At 38.5% G+C, this 17,131-nt stretch overlaps 1 protein-coding gene across 5 annotated transcripts in view; it reads left to right on the top strand.

Moving 5' to 3' along the window:
* Cdk14 (cyclin dependent kinase 14) overlaps window positions 1–17,131 on the top strand; it is a 599,374-nt gene that overhangs the window by 102,751 nt on the left and 479,492 nt on the right. The window contains exon 2 of one of the 5 annotated variants that reach the window (XM_058585024.1): window positions 7,678–8,544. The exons of 1 other annotated variant lie outside the window; for it this stretch is intronic. In XM_058585024.1, the coding sequence (XP_058441007.1) occupies window positions 8,536–8,544 (9 nt within the window). In that variant the 5' untranslated portion in view covers window positions 7,678–8,535. Of the gene's footprint in view, window positions 1–7,677; window positions 8,545–16,151; window positions 16,298–16,435; window positions 16,651–17,131 lie in introns of those variants that run through there. 3 more of the 5 variants (XM_058585023.1, XM_058585022.1, XM_058585025.1) reach the window with 3 other exon arrangements.

Raw genomic sequence — 17,131 nt, 5'->3', positions numbered from 1 at the left:
CATTGCCTATAAGATGTCACTCAAAGCTCAGGCCCACCCATAAGACCAGTCATGTTGCCCTTTGTCTTGCTTTCTTCTTTCTTATCCCCAATATCTTCTCAGCTTTCCTATTGGGAACTCCCAATATTCGCTCAAATGTCTTTTAAAATTTTGCCTATCTTTCTGTTTTGCCCATGTAGCTCTTTCTACCTAGAAATCTTCTACCTGACATTATGAGGCTATAACTATATAACTTGAAAAAATATTTAATGATTCCTTTTGGTATTGCACCATAGATATCAAATCAATAAACAAAGAAACACATACTATTATCTACTTCAGTAAGCAATGGATAAGAGTAGAGACTCTTTCATGTGTTCATTCAACAAATGTTTACTGAGCATCTGCTATTTCTAGGCACTGTCCTTGGCCTGGAATTTTAAGAGTGAGGCAAAATATGTGTCCACTAACTTTTATTTAAGTAGTGGTGAGGCTGATAATAGATATATAATTTGTTCAGGCCAAGTACAAGGAATATAAACCAAAGCAAGGAAAGGGAAGCAAGAAAGATGGGGGAGGTGTCTAAGTGATAAGGGAAGACAATTCTGAGAAGATGACTTTTGAGTATAGTTCTGAAAGAAAGGAGGGATCAAGCCTTGGTAATATCTAGTGGAAGAATGTTTCTAGAAGAGGTTACAACAGCCTGAAGGTAAAGAGGGCTTAATGTTTGTTTGGTACTGGAGATTTAACCCAGGAACTCTTTGCCACTAAGCTACATCCCCACTCCTTCTTGTTTTTTTTTTTTTTTTTTTTTTTTAATTTTGAGACAGGATCTCACTAAGTTGCGGAGGCTGGGTTTGAACTAGCAATCCTCCTGTCTCAGACTCCTGAGCCACTGGGATTACAGGCATGTGCCACTATGCTTGACTGTGCCTAATGTTCTTAAGAAACAGGTAGGAGATAATAGTGGCTGGTGTGCAGTGGGCAAGGGGACATGGTTAGGGTATAGTATGTTTGGGATTTTGAGCCAGGACACTGATACTTTTAGATTCTGGCTCTTGTGTAGAGCAGACCCTGGGATGGGGAAGAATAGGATAGTAATGGTTCAAAGACAGTTAGGAGGCCACTGAGGTGGTATAGGTGAGATATGATGGTGGCTTAGACTCGGATGGAACAACACAGATGCTAAGAGGTGGTTGGATTTGAATAAGTTCTCCAAGCACAGCCAAGAGAATGAGCTGGTGGATATAATGTAGGATATGAGCACATTTAAGGATTCTTGAATTTCTTATTAGAGAAATTGTGTGCGTTAAAGGTAGGCCCAATTTGCGGTGGAGAAATTATTAGAAGCAGGGCTTTGAGAGGTTATGAAATCAGGAATTTGGTTTTGGTCTTGTTAACTTTGAGATCCTATTAGAAACCTGTTATTGTTTGAATCTAAAGTATCCCCCAAAGGCTCATATACTACAGGCCTGGTGGCCAGTTTGTGGTGCTATTGGGAAGTGGTGGTACCTGTAGGAGCTGGGGTCTAGTGGAAGTTAGATCTTTGGGGAAATGCCCTCAAAATGGTATTCAGACCCCGGCACCTGCCTCTATCTTTCTCTTTGCTTCCCAACTGCCTTGATGTAAACAGCCTCCTCTGCTATGTGCTCCCTGCTCTTATGTACTGTGCTTCCACAGGCCCAAACAACAGGGCCAAAAGACTGTGTACTGAAACCTCTGAATCTGTGAGCCAACATAAAGCCTTTCTCCTAAAAGTTGATTATCTGACATATTTGTCACAGGATGGAAAACCGACTAACAGTATCTAAAAGTTGTTGTATCAGTAGTATAAGTCTGAAGATAAAGGAAAGATTGGGCCTAGAGATATAAAAATGGTGAACCTTTCGTATATTGATGGTATTTCAGCAGTGAAATGGGATCAGATCACTTTTGAAGGGAGTGTAGACAGAGAGGAAAAGAGGTCCAAGGCCCTAGTCCTGAGACATGCCAGTTTTAAGAGGCTGGAAAGAGGAGGAAGGTCCAGTAAAGGATCCTGAGGAGGCTGAGCCAGTGAACAGTGAAGCAGGAGGGTAACTAGGGGCGTATGGTGTTTGGAGCTCCAGTGAAGAAAGAGTTTGAGGAAGGAAATGCTGATCAATTGTGTCAGATGCTGCTGAGAGGTTCAGGTAAGGTTTGGGAATTGCCCACTGGAATTGGCCCTGTGGAATCTGTTGCTAACACTTAGTGACTAGAGCAATAGGAACCTGTTTACAGTGGGTTGAAGAGTGAATGAAAGGAGAGGAAGTTGTGATCAGCTTATCCTTTTGAGCAATTTTGATATAAAGAAAATCACAAGAGAAGTGGAGCTATGGCTGGGAGGGGTTGAGGGACCAAGGGAGATTTAAGTTTGTGAGGAATGACACACCATATCTGATGAAACTCTTTAACTCTAATATTTACAGTCCCTGTACACATGGGAAAATTGTCATTGAAAGAGATAGAGCTGTTCTATTTTCTGTGGTGCCTAGAGTCTTTTGAGAAGGCGTCAGATCTTAGCGTGCTTTCTTCTTTAACAGTTTTGCATGTTAGATGCTGGTTTTGAACTGATGTGGGGCTGAGCAGCCCTATATGAGATTTCCTATAAACCTAGATGTAATTTCAGATTGAAAATTTCAGAGAACACTTCTATGTCTGTAGAAAAGTTGGTGAAAGTTATGGTATTCTGATTCTTTAAAAATATCTAAATAGGGTTAAAAGAATCAATCACTTTTTCAAATAATTATTCCTACTTAAAAACATTTATTTCATGGGCATGCCAATTGTTTAAAAAAAGTACTTAAATTCTGGAGAATTAGCTGACACGTGCTACTTAATGTTTGATTTGATAAATAATGTTAATTTCAGCTAAAATTAGTTGCCCACGTAATTAGAGCTTACATTTTCAGAGTAGGGGGAATGTCTTTGAGAAAAGGACTTATGCTTCTATACAGTGCTCTACCAATAATTACTTTTCACTGGAGTTTATATTCTCATTTTAATTTCAAGCTAATTAAATTATAGTACAATAATGAATTCTACCTATAAATTTTCTTACTGCTATTAAAATACAGTGTCTCAGTTGTAGTACCCTATGCTACTTACACATAGAGGTAAAATGCTTTTGTACATGAGAGGACAGGCAGAACAGTTGTGGGTTTTGTGATTGAGGATTAACACGTGGGTAGATTCTGCTTCTGCATAGATCTATGCATCATGGATGATTCACCAGCTTTTAATAAGAAAGCCAGTTATTTGTGTATGTATTCAAAGCTGATGTCTCATAATTTTATTCCTTCTTTTATCAGATAGAACATTTTGTTTAGTACTCTCTCCGAAGACAGAGTCCTTCTTTCTGATTGGCATCAATTAGCTTAAAACACTCCCAATTTTTTTGGGAAATGTGTGCCTGCCAATTTAGAACTGTTTATTTGAAAAATTATTTGGTTGATATTGATGAAATTGATTCTTGATAAGTTCTTTTTTTAAAAAAATCTTTTCTTATTCAAAGTTTGAACTGGCAGTCAATTATATATATGTAGCTGATTGTCCTGCGGGTAAATATAAGTTTCACGTTTCCTAGCATTTATTACTCAGTAAATTTCCCTTGTGTGTTTTGATGGCTGTAAAGTCTCTTGTCATCTTTCTAATCTGTTCAATAAACCTTATTTTTACAGTTTCATTATGCAACTATGGGTTTTTAGTTTTTAGTTGTTCTTAAACTATAGCTTTGTAGCTACAGTAGGAAATATAATACTAAGAAAAAGGAGGAAGGAGAGAGAGAGGAGGAGAAGAAGAAAAGAAGGGAGTAGGAGTAGGAGTAGGTGTAGCAGCAGCATCATTGGTGGCCGCTGCAGAGGAGGAGGAGGAAGAGAGAGAAAAGGAGAAACATAAAACTTAATATTGAACAACAAATAGCCCTTCTCCCCTTTAGCCAAATGAAATATCAAGAAAGCCTGAGGGGTATCCCTATAGCTCTTAAAAAGTTGTTTAAATTTCATGGAATGGTGCCAAACAAAGGTGTAATGGCATAGAAACACAGATACTGGAGAAGAATCAATATGAATTGATGAAATTAAGGAGGGGCTGGAAATGGGCTTGGCAGCCTATGGCTGATGTAGAAGGAAGTGCTCAGGTTGATCTGAACCTAGAGAACCAAAACCAGTTCCAGACCTCATACAGAAGTACCAGCCACAGGAATCAGGGCATCTGTGGTGCCTGAAGCTTTAGTGCCTGTCACTCCTCAGTGTGCATTATGCTAACACTCTTGCTTTACTGAGCATTGTTCTAGGCTGTTGGAACACCTCACAACCACATTCTTTTTAAGTATAGGCACCATTATTATTATTCCCATCAGTAAGGTATCTTGCCCAAGGCCTGGATTAAGAACCCACGTTTGTTCTATTGAACTCATGTTATCCATCTAGCTGTTCTGTCTCTGACTTTATGTTGAAGCTAGTGCTCCAGTGCATCTGTTTATTGGTTTTATCTCTGATTTTGTCTCTTTTCTTCTGATCAAGCCTGTTTTGTGCCTTAGAATTCTAAATTAAATGACCTTGGTGAGTGTGATGGGAAATACCTGAACCAATGTGGACCCACACTGTGCTGTAGTTCCTGGAAGTTAGCTGTCCTTACTGTACTAGGGTTAGTGTTTGCCCATGGGAGGGACTTGATGGGGTCAGTCAGGAAACAGCTTTGTGTTTTATATGAGCTGAATCTTCTTTGAATGACTAGGAGAAACAAAGACTAATGAGGCAACCAGGTGCTTTAGGGGAGGATTGATAAAATGAAGTCAACTGACTTAGCAACTGACTTAGCTTTTGTATTGTAACAAGTAAAACCTTGATTTTTCTAAATAAGAATCGGTGCTGGGGAGAAGAATAGAGAGGTAAAGATGCTTTACAAGTTCCTTAGGACCAGCTGTTGCAACAATTCCCAAAGCTAAATTTTCCTTAAGGAATTTGGGAGGAAAGTTTGGTTGTCTGCATCCAGGACAATTAGGATTAAACACATCTTTGAACCATATGGGCAGGCAGTGTACTTGGAGGCCCTGGAATCCATCCAAAAGATCTTCCACCAGAGGGGAGAAAAGAGCCATTGTTCATGAAGGTTGGAGTTATGGAACTTGTTTCACTCTTCTGGGCCAAGCTCCTGTAAAATCACAAAGGCCCTTTGTTAAATTATCAAATTATATCCAGATATAGATAACAACTTTTGTGCTATGAGTGATCATTTTTAGTCTTTGGCTATACAGTGCCCTCCCCCATCTCTAGCATTTTACCTTGTGAGTACTTTGTGACTCTCCTATGGAGAATTTGATTACCTAATGTGAAAAACTCTGAAATTTGGTTTGATCTGTCATTTGGAGGCCTCCCTCAGTCTGAACTCTCCTGGTAGTTTCTGTTACCTTTTCTATGAGAATTATTTTCTGCATTATGTTTATTTGTATAAGTATCAGTAAGAGCTGCAGTTGTGTCTCATTCATCTTTATACCCCCTATAGTGCCTAATACAAAGCTCAGAAAATGGCTGGTAAATGAATAGAACACAGAAAGAAATCATTTAGGAGTGAAAAACAGAAAGCAGAGTTTATGATGTCTCCTCAGCACTTTCTTTACATACTCCACAAGTCCCTAGCATACTTTTGTGGCTTTTTCCAAAATCCCCTTGCTATTACTTCTTTAATTTTTAATAACCTCCTTTCCTTCCTGGCCAGAAGCCTTTATTAAAAGGCCAGGATTGGTGCAATAAACTGGTTTTACTTTCATAGTTTCTGTGATATTTCTTAGCTACTTATCCATGTTGATATTCACCAACAATTTATAGATGGCACCTTCAAGGCAGGTCAGTTTGTTTCGTGTTAGGTATTATATCTAAAATTGTAGTATGAGCTACCACAGCAACTTGGATGGCTGGTTCCACTCAACTGGTCAAAGCACTCAGGCTTTCTATAGGAGCAGATAGCTGATTAATAGCTAATATGCCATTGTTTTTCTTATCAATTAGAAGATAAATAACAAAATTTTAATATATAGGATATTCAATTTAGTGCAGATTTACAAATTATTATCATATATAGTTGGGTATGTGAAATAGTTTTGTAAAATCCTTTGGCTGCTATTAAACCCTTTCATATTATGGTGTAAATCAACATCAACTTTATGTATCCCTTTCTTAAGAGTTTAAAGTAATGTCTATTAAATTATTTAGCTCTTGCTCTGACATTACTGCTTCATGGTAGCTTCACACCCTTTTTGTGCATGTATTCCCATTTGTACTAGCATCCTTGGTTATAAGGAAGTAAAAATCAACTTGAAGTGTCTAAAGGAAAAAACCCTGAGATTTTGGTGGTGGTGGGGGTGGTGGATAAGAGTGGCAGAACAGAAACATGGCTAGACAACCTTATGTTACAAAGCCAGGCAGCTGTCAGTGTAAGGAGCTCAGGACCAGGGCTTCCATGGTATCCATGCTGTTTGTCCTTCCCTCATCTCCACTCTTACTTCTCCATGGCTTCAGGATTGCAGCTGAGCCCTTCCTCTACGTGGCCAGCGACACTGAAACTGGCTGCTTCTAAGCTGACCTTCTTGCTTTATCAGCATCAAAGATGAAGGGATGGGGTACAATTGTTGGGAACATTCTAGGGAAGTTTCCCTTGGCCCAAGTTGGATCCCTTGTCTGGTCCTGGATAGGGTGAAGGCCCTCCTAGACTTCAGTGGATGGTGCAGAGGGAGGAGCCATCCTCTAGAAGAAAAGAAAAGAAATGTTGGCTAAATAATCCGTTCCACTTCTTTTTGGAATTAGGAATACATTCTATCTTAGTATCCACTGAGGAATGACAAAAAGGATTAAACCAACATTTGAATGCTACTGTTTTTATTATTGTACTGGATAAGAAAGGATTCTAGATATGTTGAAGCATTTCAGATTCCCTGTTAGGCACAAATTTTTGTAGTGAATAGGATTCTCTTTTATACCGTGAATCTGGATTGGTTAAATAAATGTATGATGCAACTTCCTCAGCTAGAGGCCTACTCTGGTTTGTCTTCTGTTCTTTGAGGATGTACACAATGGTTTTCGAAGGAGCTAACCAGAATTAACTTGAAAGGGCAAATACTAAAATATTGGCCACAGGAAAGTCAATTACATTACATAGAGGCACATATTTTAATTTCTGTGTTGATTTTCTTTGGATGGTTATCCTTTCATTACCCTAAGTTTTATTGTTGAATAAACAATATTGTTACCAGTACTCGCCCATTGTCCTGCTTCCTACTTTATTTGTTAGGTATACAAAGTGAGGCAAAGGGGTCAAATTTTTTAATGAGAAATTTTTTTATTTTAATTTTTTAAAGTGAATACTAGATCAGTGGCATAATTTTTCAAGATTTAAAATGTCAGATGTAATAAAAATTATTTCTGTATGACTTGCTTTTAAACAGATTTTATTCCTTTGGAATTTTCCTAATATTCTAACTAAGTGATATTTTAGAAACCTGGGATAAAGTTCTAAAAGTAGGAAAGCTGAGTTACAAAGAAAATAGTTTAGTTGCTGCCCCCCCCCCCTTTTATAATTACTTCAGAAACTTAGGCAAGTTTTTCTTTTATTTTAAGGTCAGTTTGTTAAGTTCAATGATGAATGTGATTAGAAAAATATTCTCCTAAAAATTATTTTTTTTTTTAGGGAAAAAATAAAAAAAAAAGAAGAATCAAAACCTCTCAGCATAGCCACAGATGCTGTGGCAGTCAAGCCTCTCCACAGATGGGGATAGCCCATTAGTCTGCCAAGTCCCTCCCTGGGACAGCAGGATTGTGGTCTGGATCATCCTCATCATCCGCCACCTCCAAGTCATTCATTTCCTGGAACAAAGACCCATCTACCTCCACACTGTTTCCAGCATCCTCCAAGAACTGGTTATCAGATGTGTCAATGATCTGTTTCAAATAGCTGTTTCCCACTTACTTAATTTTTTCCTGGTGGGCTTCTCTTTTCATCTGTTTCTTTTTAATTTCCAAGAGTTCTACATCAAACTTGGCCTTCCAACTTAAGAAATTCTCTATTGTAGCAGGATTGCCATGGAATAATTGCTTTTCTGCTTCTTTGGCTTCTCTGTTTCTTTTCTTCCTCTCATCAGTTCTCATCTGACCTGTTTCATTTAATTTTCCTTTTTTTTAATGTCCTTTCATTCTTTTTTTTTTTAAGTTGTAAATGGACACAATACCTTCGTTTTATTTATTTTTATGCGGTGTTGAGGATCGAACCCAGGGCCTAACACGGGCCAGGCAAGCACTCTACCAGTGGGCCACAGCCTCAGCCCCTCATTTAATTTCTCTTGCACAGCTGTTACCAAAGATCATCACCATACCAAAATTTTCTTCAATCGGCAATGTTAATAATGTTAAAACGTCTGAGAAACGTCATTTCTTCTAGCTTTTCCTGGAGAATATTTCATAGAGAGGAGCTTCATCTTGATATTTTTCATCATATGTAAACTTGAGGATAATCCGAATAGTTTCATCATTTTCTCCAGCCTCAGATGTCATGGTAATGGTGAGCTGGGTGGATTTTCTGATAATGTTTAGCAGTACCTTGTCAAGTGAAGCACTACTGAAGGAGAATGTGGTATCAGGAGATCCATTTGTAATTTTGGAAGACTAGTTGTTAGGAGGGTTAGATCACTGTGCAGTCAAGCTAGGGAATGACACTCTCAAACCCCTCTTCACTCATCCCCTTGACATCCTCTCAGCATGGTTGTCCTGCTGGTGAGAGAACCTGAACAGGACTGGAGGCTCACAGGGGTAGCTGAGATACTCCTGCCTGTGAAGGAATCAGGGTAAATAGACTCAAGAGCCTTCAGCTTTTGCTCAGCTTGTCCCTGTAATCTGTCATTGTGGCCCTCGTGATCCCCATGGATTGTACCAACACCCATGTAGCACACTGCAGTGGAGACCATGGTTGATCTGGCTGCAGGTTTCAGCAACTGAGGCAAGTTTTCAAAGAATGAGACTTAGTTCCTTAAGGAGCTTTCTTTTTTTTTAATAATAATTTTTTTAGACATTGATGGACCTTTATTTTATTCATTTATTTATATGAGGTGCTGAGAATTGAACCCAGTGCCTCACATATGCTAGGTGAGCAAACTACCACTGAGCCACCACCCTGGCCCCTAAAGGAGCTTTTTAATGGTCGTGGATTTGCAACCTCAGTCTTCACAAGCATCATAATCCTAGCATGAGAGAAAAATCCACATATCTTTTCTCAGTACCTTTTTTTCTTTTTGCTGCTACCTGAGGATTTTGTGTCTGCCACTGAAGTCTTATGATTTAACTGTCATTTCTCAAATTATAGTAGTTCTAAACATTTTGAACTTTCGGATACTGTTCTTTAGTGAATGTGGTCATAATAAAATCAGTCCTACATCTGAGTCCTCTTTATACATAGTTGTGGTATGGCATCACATTAAAATGCCTCCAGTTGTGTGCTGCTAGGTCTTAAATAGAAAAAAAAAATGCCCTCACATTTTATATATATAATTTGAATAAAAAATAAATATATAAACATGCATTTATGGGTATGTGGAAACAATATATATGGTAGATATGTAGAAAATCAATGATTTAAGGCAAACACACACGTTTTATGTGACAAGGATTAGAATTTAACCAAGGGGGAAGTAAAGACTGAGATACAGACAGATTGTTACCCAGGACAGTTGAAGACACACCATAAAGGAAGAAGAAAATTCTTCTTGCTGAAATCTTGGGTGGAAGCATAACTGTGTAGTGACATGAAATTTTTGAAAGCCAGGCAAAAATAAGGCCTTCTTTTTCATTATTATAGTCTGCATCGACCTGCTTGTGTAATTAGAGCCATGATTCTAACCTGCCATGTTGCTTCTTGTTAAGTGCAACAGTTTTAAGTCCCTCTGTAGTAGCTCTGTCTTTGGACTTTTAATTTTCAACCTAGATGAAATTCATGACTGAATTTTTTTCACCTGGACATATTTTTGCAGATCACAGTGACCAGTGAAGGATTTGTCTGTAGCCAAGAAACATTTATGGAGCATCTGTCATATATAAGACCTGTATCAGCACTGTAGGGAATACAGAGCTGATAATATAGATTTGGCAATCCCTCTTCTGGGTATGTACCCAGAAGAGTTTGAAACCAGTTTGTTAAAGAGATGTCTGCATTCTCTTGTTCTTGCAGTAGTATTAACAATAGCCAAGTGATGTAGTCAACGTAAGTGGAAAAAGAAAATGTGTTCTTACGCAGTGGAATAGTATTCTGCCTCCAAAAAGAGGTGGAATGCAACAACATGGATGGAACTGGAGGGCATTATGCTAAGTGAAATAAGCAGGCACAGAGAGATACCACATATTCTCACTCACTTGTGGAATCTAAACAGTTGAACTCAAAAAAGCAGAGAGTAAAATGGTGCGTATAGAGCTGGACAAGGAGGGAATGGGTGATAATGGCCAAAGGGTACAAAGTCTCAGGAGGAATCAGGTTTTCTTTCTTTTTGTAGGTCTTTTGCACAGCATGGTGAATACTGTTAATAATCATGTATTATACATTTCAAAAATGCTAAGAGTAAATTTCAAATGTTCTCATCACAAAAAATAACTGAGGTGATGAATATGCTAATTAGCTTGTATAATCATTCCACATTGTTGTCACAAATCACAACATCACATTGTTCCCCATAAATACATGCAATTATAAATTGTCAATTAGTATAAAATAAAAAGGTTACATAGTTGATAAATTTTTAAAATTAAGGGGAAAAAAGACATGGCATGTGTGAATTTGTTAGAATTCTTTTTATTAATGTTTTGGATGCATGGGTTTTGAGAACACTATCTATTATCTTATTTTTCCCTCTTGTTCTTGGGGTGCAATTTAACAGTGAAGAGTGCAAAGTTTTTTCAGGAAGAAGATTATTAGATTGCAATAGAATCTCTTGTATTTATTGATAAAATTGGTTCCATTTTTCCCCTTGAGAATCAAGAAACCACTCAAAGTTGTATAATATTAAGAAGAAAATCCTGAAAATACTATGAAATGCGATGAGTGATGATTTATAAATGGTTGTTTTGGTATTGTAGTTAAGAAACACCTTTTAAATATTCAACTTAAACTCCAGAATTTTATTGTTTCGAGAAAGTATTTTAAGTAAACATTTCTCTAGATATATTGGTGTTTAAGTATACTGAATGGCATCGGTGTATAAGAATTAAGTCATGAAATTGTCTGGGTTTACTAGAAAGTTAAGGTTTAGGTTACTAAAGATATGTGAACATCTTAAAATCGGTCTGTGACATGAACATTTAATTATAAATGCTTATGAAAGAAAGACATGGGGACTGGGACTGTGGCTCAGTAGCAGAGCACTTGCCTAGCGTGTGTCAGGCACTGGGTTTCATCCTTAGCACCGCATACAAAAATAAATTAAAATAAAGGCATGTTGTCCATCTATAACTACAAAAAAATGTTACAGGTACATGAACAAACCTTGTCATTGACCTAAAAAAAAAAAAAAAGACATGGCTTATAAGGGATTTGAAAACCAATTTATTTTGGGAAAAAATTTTATCTTTTCTTTATCACTTTTCAAAACAATTACAATGTTTTCCTCTCACACTTAAAAAAATGTAAGTGGGTGACTTGTTCATATGTACAAAGCAAGCTCTTTTCTCCGCTTCTCCTCATCTTGAAAAAGTTTTCCTAGTGTTTATTTTTCCTTGTTTAATTCTGAACAAAAAAGTGTTTCTATATCCATTTCTTCAATCAACTTTTTTCTTCCCAGTTTTTAATGCTCCATCTGTTCTATGAGCCTACTTAGGTGAGGCTCAGATATCTGGCAGAGTCGGAGATGGTGCTGGGTAGGTTGGCATGAAACAAAGGGTCTGAATAGCCAAGAAGTACCCCAGAGCCTGTGGAGAGGAGAGGAGAGAGCTTCCAACTCTGCTCCCAACCCACCTAGAGACTCAAACCCGTCCTCTAATCCTGCACTCTTAAGTGTGCCCCATACGAGGATGGATCCTTGAAAAAGCTTGTGGCAAGATTGAGAGAAGCTGATGATGTTGAGAAGGAGACATATTTAGGGCCACAGAAAAGCCTGAAGGTGAGAGAGAAAGGAACATGAAAACAAAGGCAGCAGGGAAAGCGGGGAAGGTGTCAGGTGATTGAGCGGGAGGCCAGGCAGCCCTGCGACTGCTTGTTACCCTGAAGGCTGTGGCTGATGTTCACAATCGACCCCATTGTCAGTTGAGGTAATCTGAAGATTGCTCTTTTTATAATCTACTTAAAATGTCATAGATGTGCATAATATGTTTTAGAATTTAAAATACTTTCATGTGAAGGCAGGCATTTCCAGAGATCAGTTTTTATTTACCTTGTACTCATTTATCCAATAAGATGCTTGTTTTTCTTTTTTTTGAAGAAGAAGATTTTATGTCTCTTCTCTTTGAAAATTGAAACTTGTTTTTAACCTCTGTTGTTCTTCTGTGGTATAATTTCAGATACATTTCAGTGTCCCCTAATGAAGTTATTCTTCATGGATGAACATAATGATAAATTTTGCGCAGCTTTGTCCTCTAGCCCCTATCTTTACTTCTGCTTTGTGGCCAACTATAAAATTGTCATTTATTGACACAGCCTTTTCTTCTTACTCATTTCTCAAACTCTACATCCATTTCCACTCCACACACATCCACAAAATTTGTTTGAATATTGTCACCAGCGAGTTTTCCTATTTATTTATGCAACGAGCATTGGGTGCTATTCTAGGTGATCAGGGAACACAGGAGGATCAGCGTAGGAGCCCATGCCCTTGAGCAGCTCTCATCCTAAAGGAGGATGAAGAGAGCAAATGAACAAAGCAAATTAGTGAACGAGCATTTCAGAGTGATTTTTGAGGAAGAGCAACCAGGGAGGGAAGCCAATTGGAGGGACTCTGAGGAGGAGAGTCCTGAGATTCAGCTGAGCAATGAGGAGTCAGCCAAGGGATTATCTAGGCAGAGCAAACAGCAAAGATAAAGATGCCTGAGGCAGGGATAAGCTTTGAGGGAAAGAACAGTTGTCCGCTGTGACTGAAGCATAGTTTGGCGGGTGCTGTAGGCACCCTGCTCACATCTGGGTCAGTGTGTCCCCAGCTTTGTGGAAGCCCTGCTCTCCAGGCCCCAATCAATAGCTGACTGGGCCAGGGGTACAAAAGCTATTTCTCTTGCTTCAAGTGGGACCCACATCGAGTGCAGGCATTTCATCTGAGCCACATTTCTTCCATGATTTTCCCCTCCTTGTTTCATGTCCTCATTCCTTTCCATTGAGAGCATGTCCTTAAAATATTAGGTGAGTGAGAATCTGACTAAGCTGTGTTTCTAGGAATTCCCAACCTTAAGGCACATAAACTTTTGATCTTGTTCCTTTGCTCCAAAATTTTATGCAGCTGCCTACTCAACACATTCACTTGATTTTGCCAGAGATGTCTAAAACTCAGTGTAAAATATTGAATTCATGAGTTTCCTTTCCTTCTCAAGCTGCTGTTCTTCCTCCATCCACTCTTGTAGTTTATAATCCAACCTTGCACTTAGTTATACTAGAGATTCAGAGTTGTGCTTAGATTTTCCCTTACCATTAGACCTCATGTCCAGTCACTCATTAAGCAACTTATCGCCTTCATTGACTTTCCATTTCATTGCTTTAGTTCAGGGTCTTGTCTTAGTTTCCCAAGTGACCTTCCCCCGTTCCCTTTCCAAATCCAGTTTCTATGTCATTTTCCTATTGTAAAATGAAAAATTCCATCCAGCCCCTCTTTTGCCTCTTTTTGGAGCAAGTGAAAATTTCCTATTGGATAAAGCTTCTACTTTTTTTTTTTTGTTTAATAGTTGTAGGTGGATAGCATACCTTTATTTTATTTATTTATTTTTATGTGGTACTGAGAATCGAACCCAGTGCCTCACACATGGTAGGTAAGTGTTCTGTCACTAAGCCCCAGCTCCAGCCCCTAACTTAGCATGGCTTATGGGCCACTCTATGGCAGGGCATTGAAGCACCTCTCCTTCAGGTGCCACAGCTGCCAGCATGCTGTGCACTACTTTGTCATTTCCTCAAGCATCTTCCAGTTTCATAGAAGCTTTTTGCCAGGGCTGTTCCTGAATACCCTTCCCCTCCTGGGCAGAGTCTAGAAGACTCAGCTTTCCTTCTTCATTAAGTCTCTTTTGAGCCACCCATCAGAGGTTATTTGCTTTTGTGTGTGTGTGTGTGTGTGTGTGTGTGTTTTAAATTTTTTTTTTTAGTTGTAGATGGACACAATACCTTTTTTTAATTTTTATGTGGTACTGAGGACTGAACCCAGTGCCTCACATGCGCAAGTCTTGCGCTCTACCACTGAGCCAACTCCAGGCCCGTCAGAGGTTATTTGTACCCAGTCCAGTGTTCTCAAAACACTTTTTTCAGTGTATTATAATCACTTGTTTTTTTTCCCACCCATCATTGAGTTCTTTGCAGAGAACACATCTGCTAACACTGCTGGGCACCTCCATATGTGTTTGTTGAAGGACTAAAATAAAGAATAAAGGGGAAATTTTGTTTTGCTCATCCTGTTGGTTTTTATATAGGATAGCTTAAGTAAATGTGGGAACACTTCATGTGTCCTGATCAGCCAATTTGGTAGAAAAAAAGACATGGGAATTACTTACAATGAGTGACTTAGGAAGCATTTCTAATACAGGTATTTTTATAGGAAACATTGAATGATTGGGGAGGGGAAATTGCCAAAGTACAAAATGCATATTCTAGCCCTAAAATACAAAGTTGGGAAATTCATCAATTATTTTAAATATTTATTTGCCAGATGCCCAGCCTTGTGTTATGAGCTGTGGGGGGAACAAAAAACAAAACAACAAAACAAAAAGCAGTTGATATGGTTTGTCCCTATAGGGGCTTAAATAGGGAAAATTCCAATACTATGAGAGATTTTTAGGTAGCAGCATATGATTAAATCCTAAATGATTCAAATAAGAAATTCTGGTGGTTCTGAAAAAGCCTTTGTGGGCTGGAGGGAAGAGTCCACTCTGAAGAAATGATGTTTGGAAAAATAGTTTTAATAGTTTCAATAGTATTCAGATATTAAAGAGATAGCTTTTTCCCCTGGGCTTTGGTAAAGAAAGAAACATAACATTTACATTCTAAGAAGAACTTTTTGTCAGATTTTGAATGAACTTGTGTGATGCAGGAAAAATAAAGTTGAGTGTCATCATTCAAAGTGATGATGGTGAAGATGGCTTCTGAGTTATGGGCAAAGGGAGATGACTCATTTAAACCAATTAGGATGTGAAGGGAAAGCGCTTTTCCCCAGCTTTCTGATCTTCCGTGTGTACCCAAGTCCCCTGAGTTATGGGAATATTGACTACTCATTATTGACAGAGTAGTTACCTCCTCTTGTACCTTAATTTCTTAAATAAGTGAAAATGTATGAGGTCAGATTTTTATGCCTCACTTTTTAATTTCTTACTTAGGGTATTTGTCAGTTACACTGTTGTGTCTTAATCTAAGGTACAAATTCTCTAGTTGTTTCCCAGGACAGGGAATCCTTTAAACAGGATAACTGTAGATCAATCACTCCCCTGTAGGGGTCGCTAAAAGAGTGGTAGTTTGGCATCCTTCCTGTGCCACCCAGCACCTTGTGGCATGACTTGGCACAATTTGCCTAAGAATTGTGAGATTTGGTTGTGTTGGTATTTTATATTTGTGAGTGGTATGAGCTCTATACCCATCAAAAATTCTGAAGGCTCATAACTATGCATTTTGTCACTTTGGTTCTTTAAATGTTACACCTGTGCATTTTTTTTTAACCTTATGTATTTGGTGCATGGTTATTTTAGAGTTTTCATTATGTCCCATTTACATATGACAAATGTATGCACATAGACACATTAAACCATTTTTCTCAGCTTTTGCAGCATTAATAATGGTAACCTAAACTTGGCTTCTGTAGGACCTCAGATTATTGTTTAATGGGGTTGTCACTCAGGACACTTATTGGCTTTCTCCAGTGCTTTTAAAAAATTGAATTGAGCATGATGAGGTGCATCCCCTTGATTAAATGTTTTTCCTCCTATGCAATCACCATTAGCTGTTTGGCTCCCATTCTGTATTCTTTTGAAGCAGCCCTGCATTGCAAATCAATATCTTTCTGAAGAGCCGGTGTTGTGAATTGCCTGGACAGCATATGCACGGTTACTTTGGCTGCAATGCTGCTGCAGAGCCCGGTTACTCTGCCTTCCTGGGAACTCCACAGGCAAGTCCATCGTGTTTGGATGAAAAAAAATTAGATTTTTTTGGGGGAAAAAAATTGAACTGTTAAGGCTATTGATACTGAAAGTTAGCATGTCCTTTGTCCTCTTCAGAAACCATTATTGGTGTTATTCCACTGAGATTAGCTTCTCTTGGGTGATTTCTGTTTTTTTTTTTTTTTCCTGTGCTTATGCTTCCCCCTGTCTTGGTTGTAGTACGGCCGTACCATTTCAGCTTGCTAGTGCAGAAAGATGTGAATTCAGTTGCTGTATAAGGCTGGCCTGGTGCAAACATATTGCTAGAGACATGTTAAAGAGTTCCAGGTGAATCAAGCTTGAGACAGACAACAGCAAAACGGTAAGACGGAGCATGCTTAAAATGATAGCAAGGGTTTTAATTTGGAGCATCTCGGCAAGTCTGAATCCTGACTCACTCATTTACAACTTGAAAAGGATTCATTTTATGCATGTCATTTTACTCACTCCCTTCTATTTAACTGCCAAAACCATCACCAGATTGATAAAGGGGTATTTAAATTAGGCATTCGACAGGAGGTTACTCATGAGAGTCTCCGGAGGCTCCTGAGGCTATCGCTTGTAGTTTGTAAACACCAGTGGCAGTGATAAGATGAGGAAAAGGTTCAAGGACTGCTTCTTTGCCATAGATGAGTCCTATTTCTTCTGAAACTAGTCCTATTTGATATAGCTTAATGAAATCTTATAGATTGTTTTACCTGACTTTGCTTGACTAAAAGCCCTCTGAGTCAAGTGAGTGAAGGACAGAGACCACTTTTTTTCTTTGGTAAACTGATGTCCATGAATTTAGCTGGACTGGATCT

Source organism: Marmota monax, unplaced genomic scaffold, assembly GCF_021218885.2.
Source record: "Marmota monax isolate L192 unplaced genomic scaffold, Marmota_monax_Labrador192_F-V1.1 WCK01_AAM20220418_F8-fsc00165, whole genome shotgun sequence".
Lineage (NCBI taxonomy): Eukaryota > Metazoa > Chordata > Mammalia > Rodentia > Sciuridae > Marmota > Marmota monax.
Note: the sequence above shows the minus strand (reverse complement) of the source record. Positions and strands in the feature narration are given on the sequence as shown.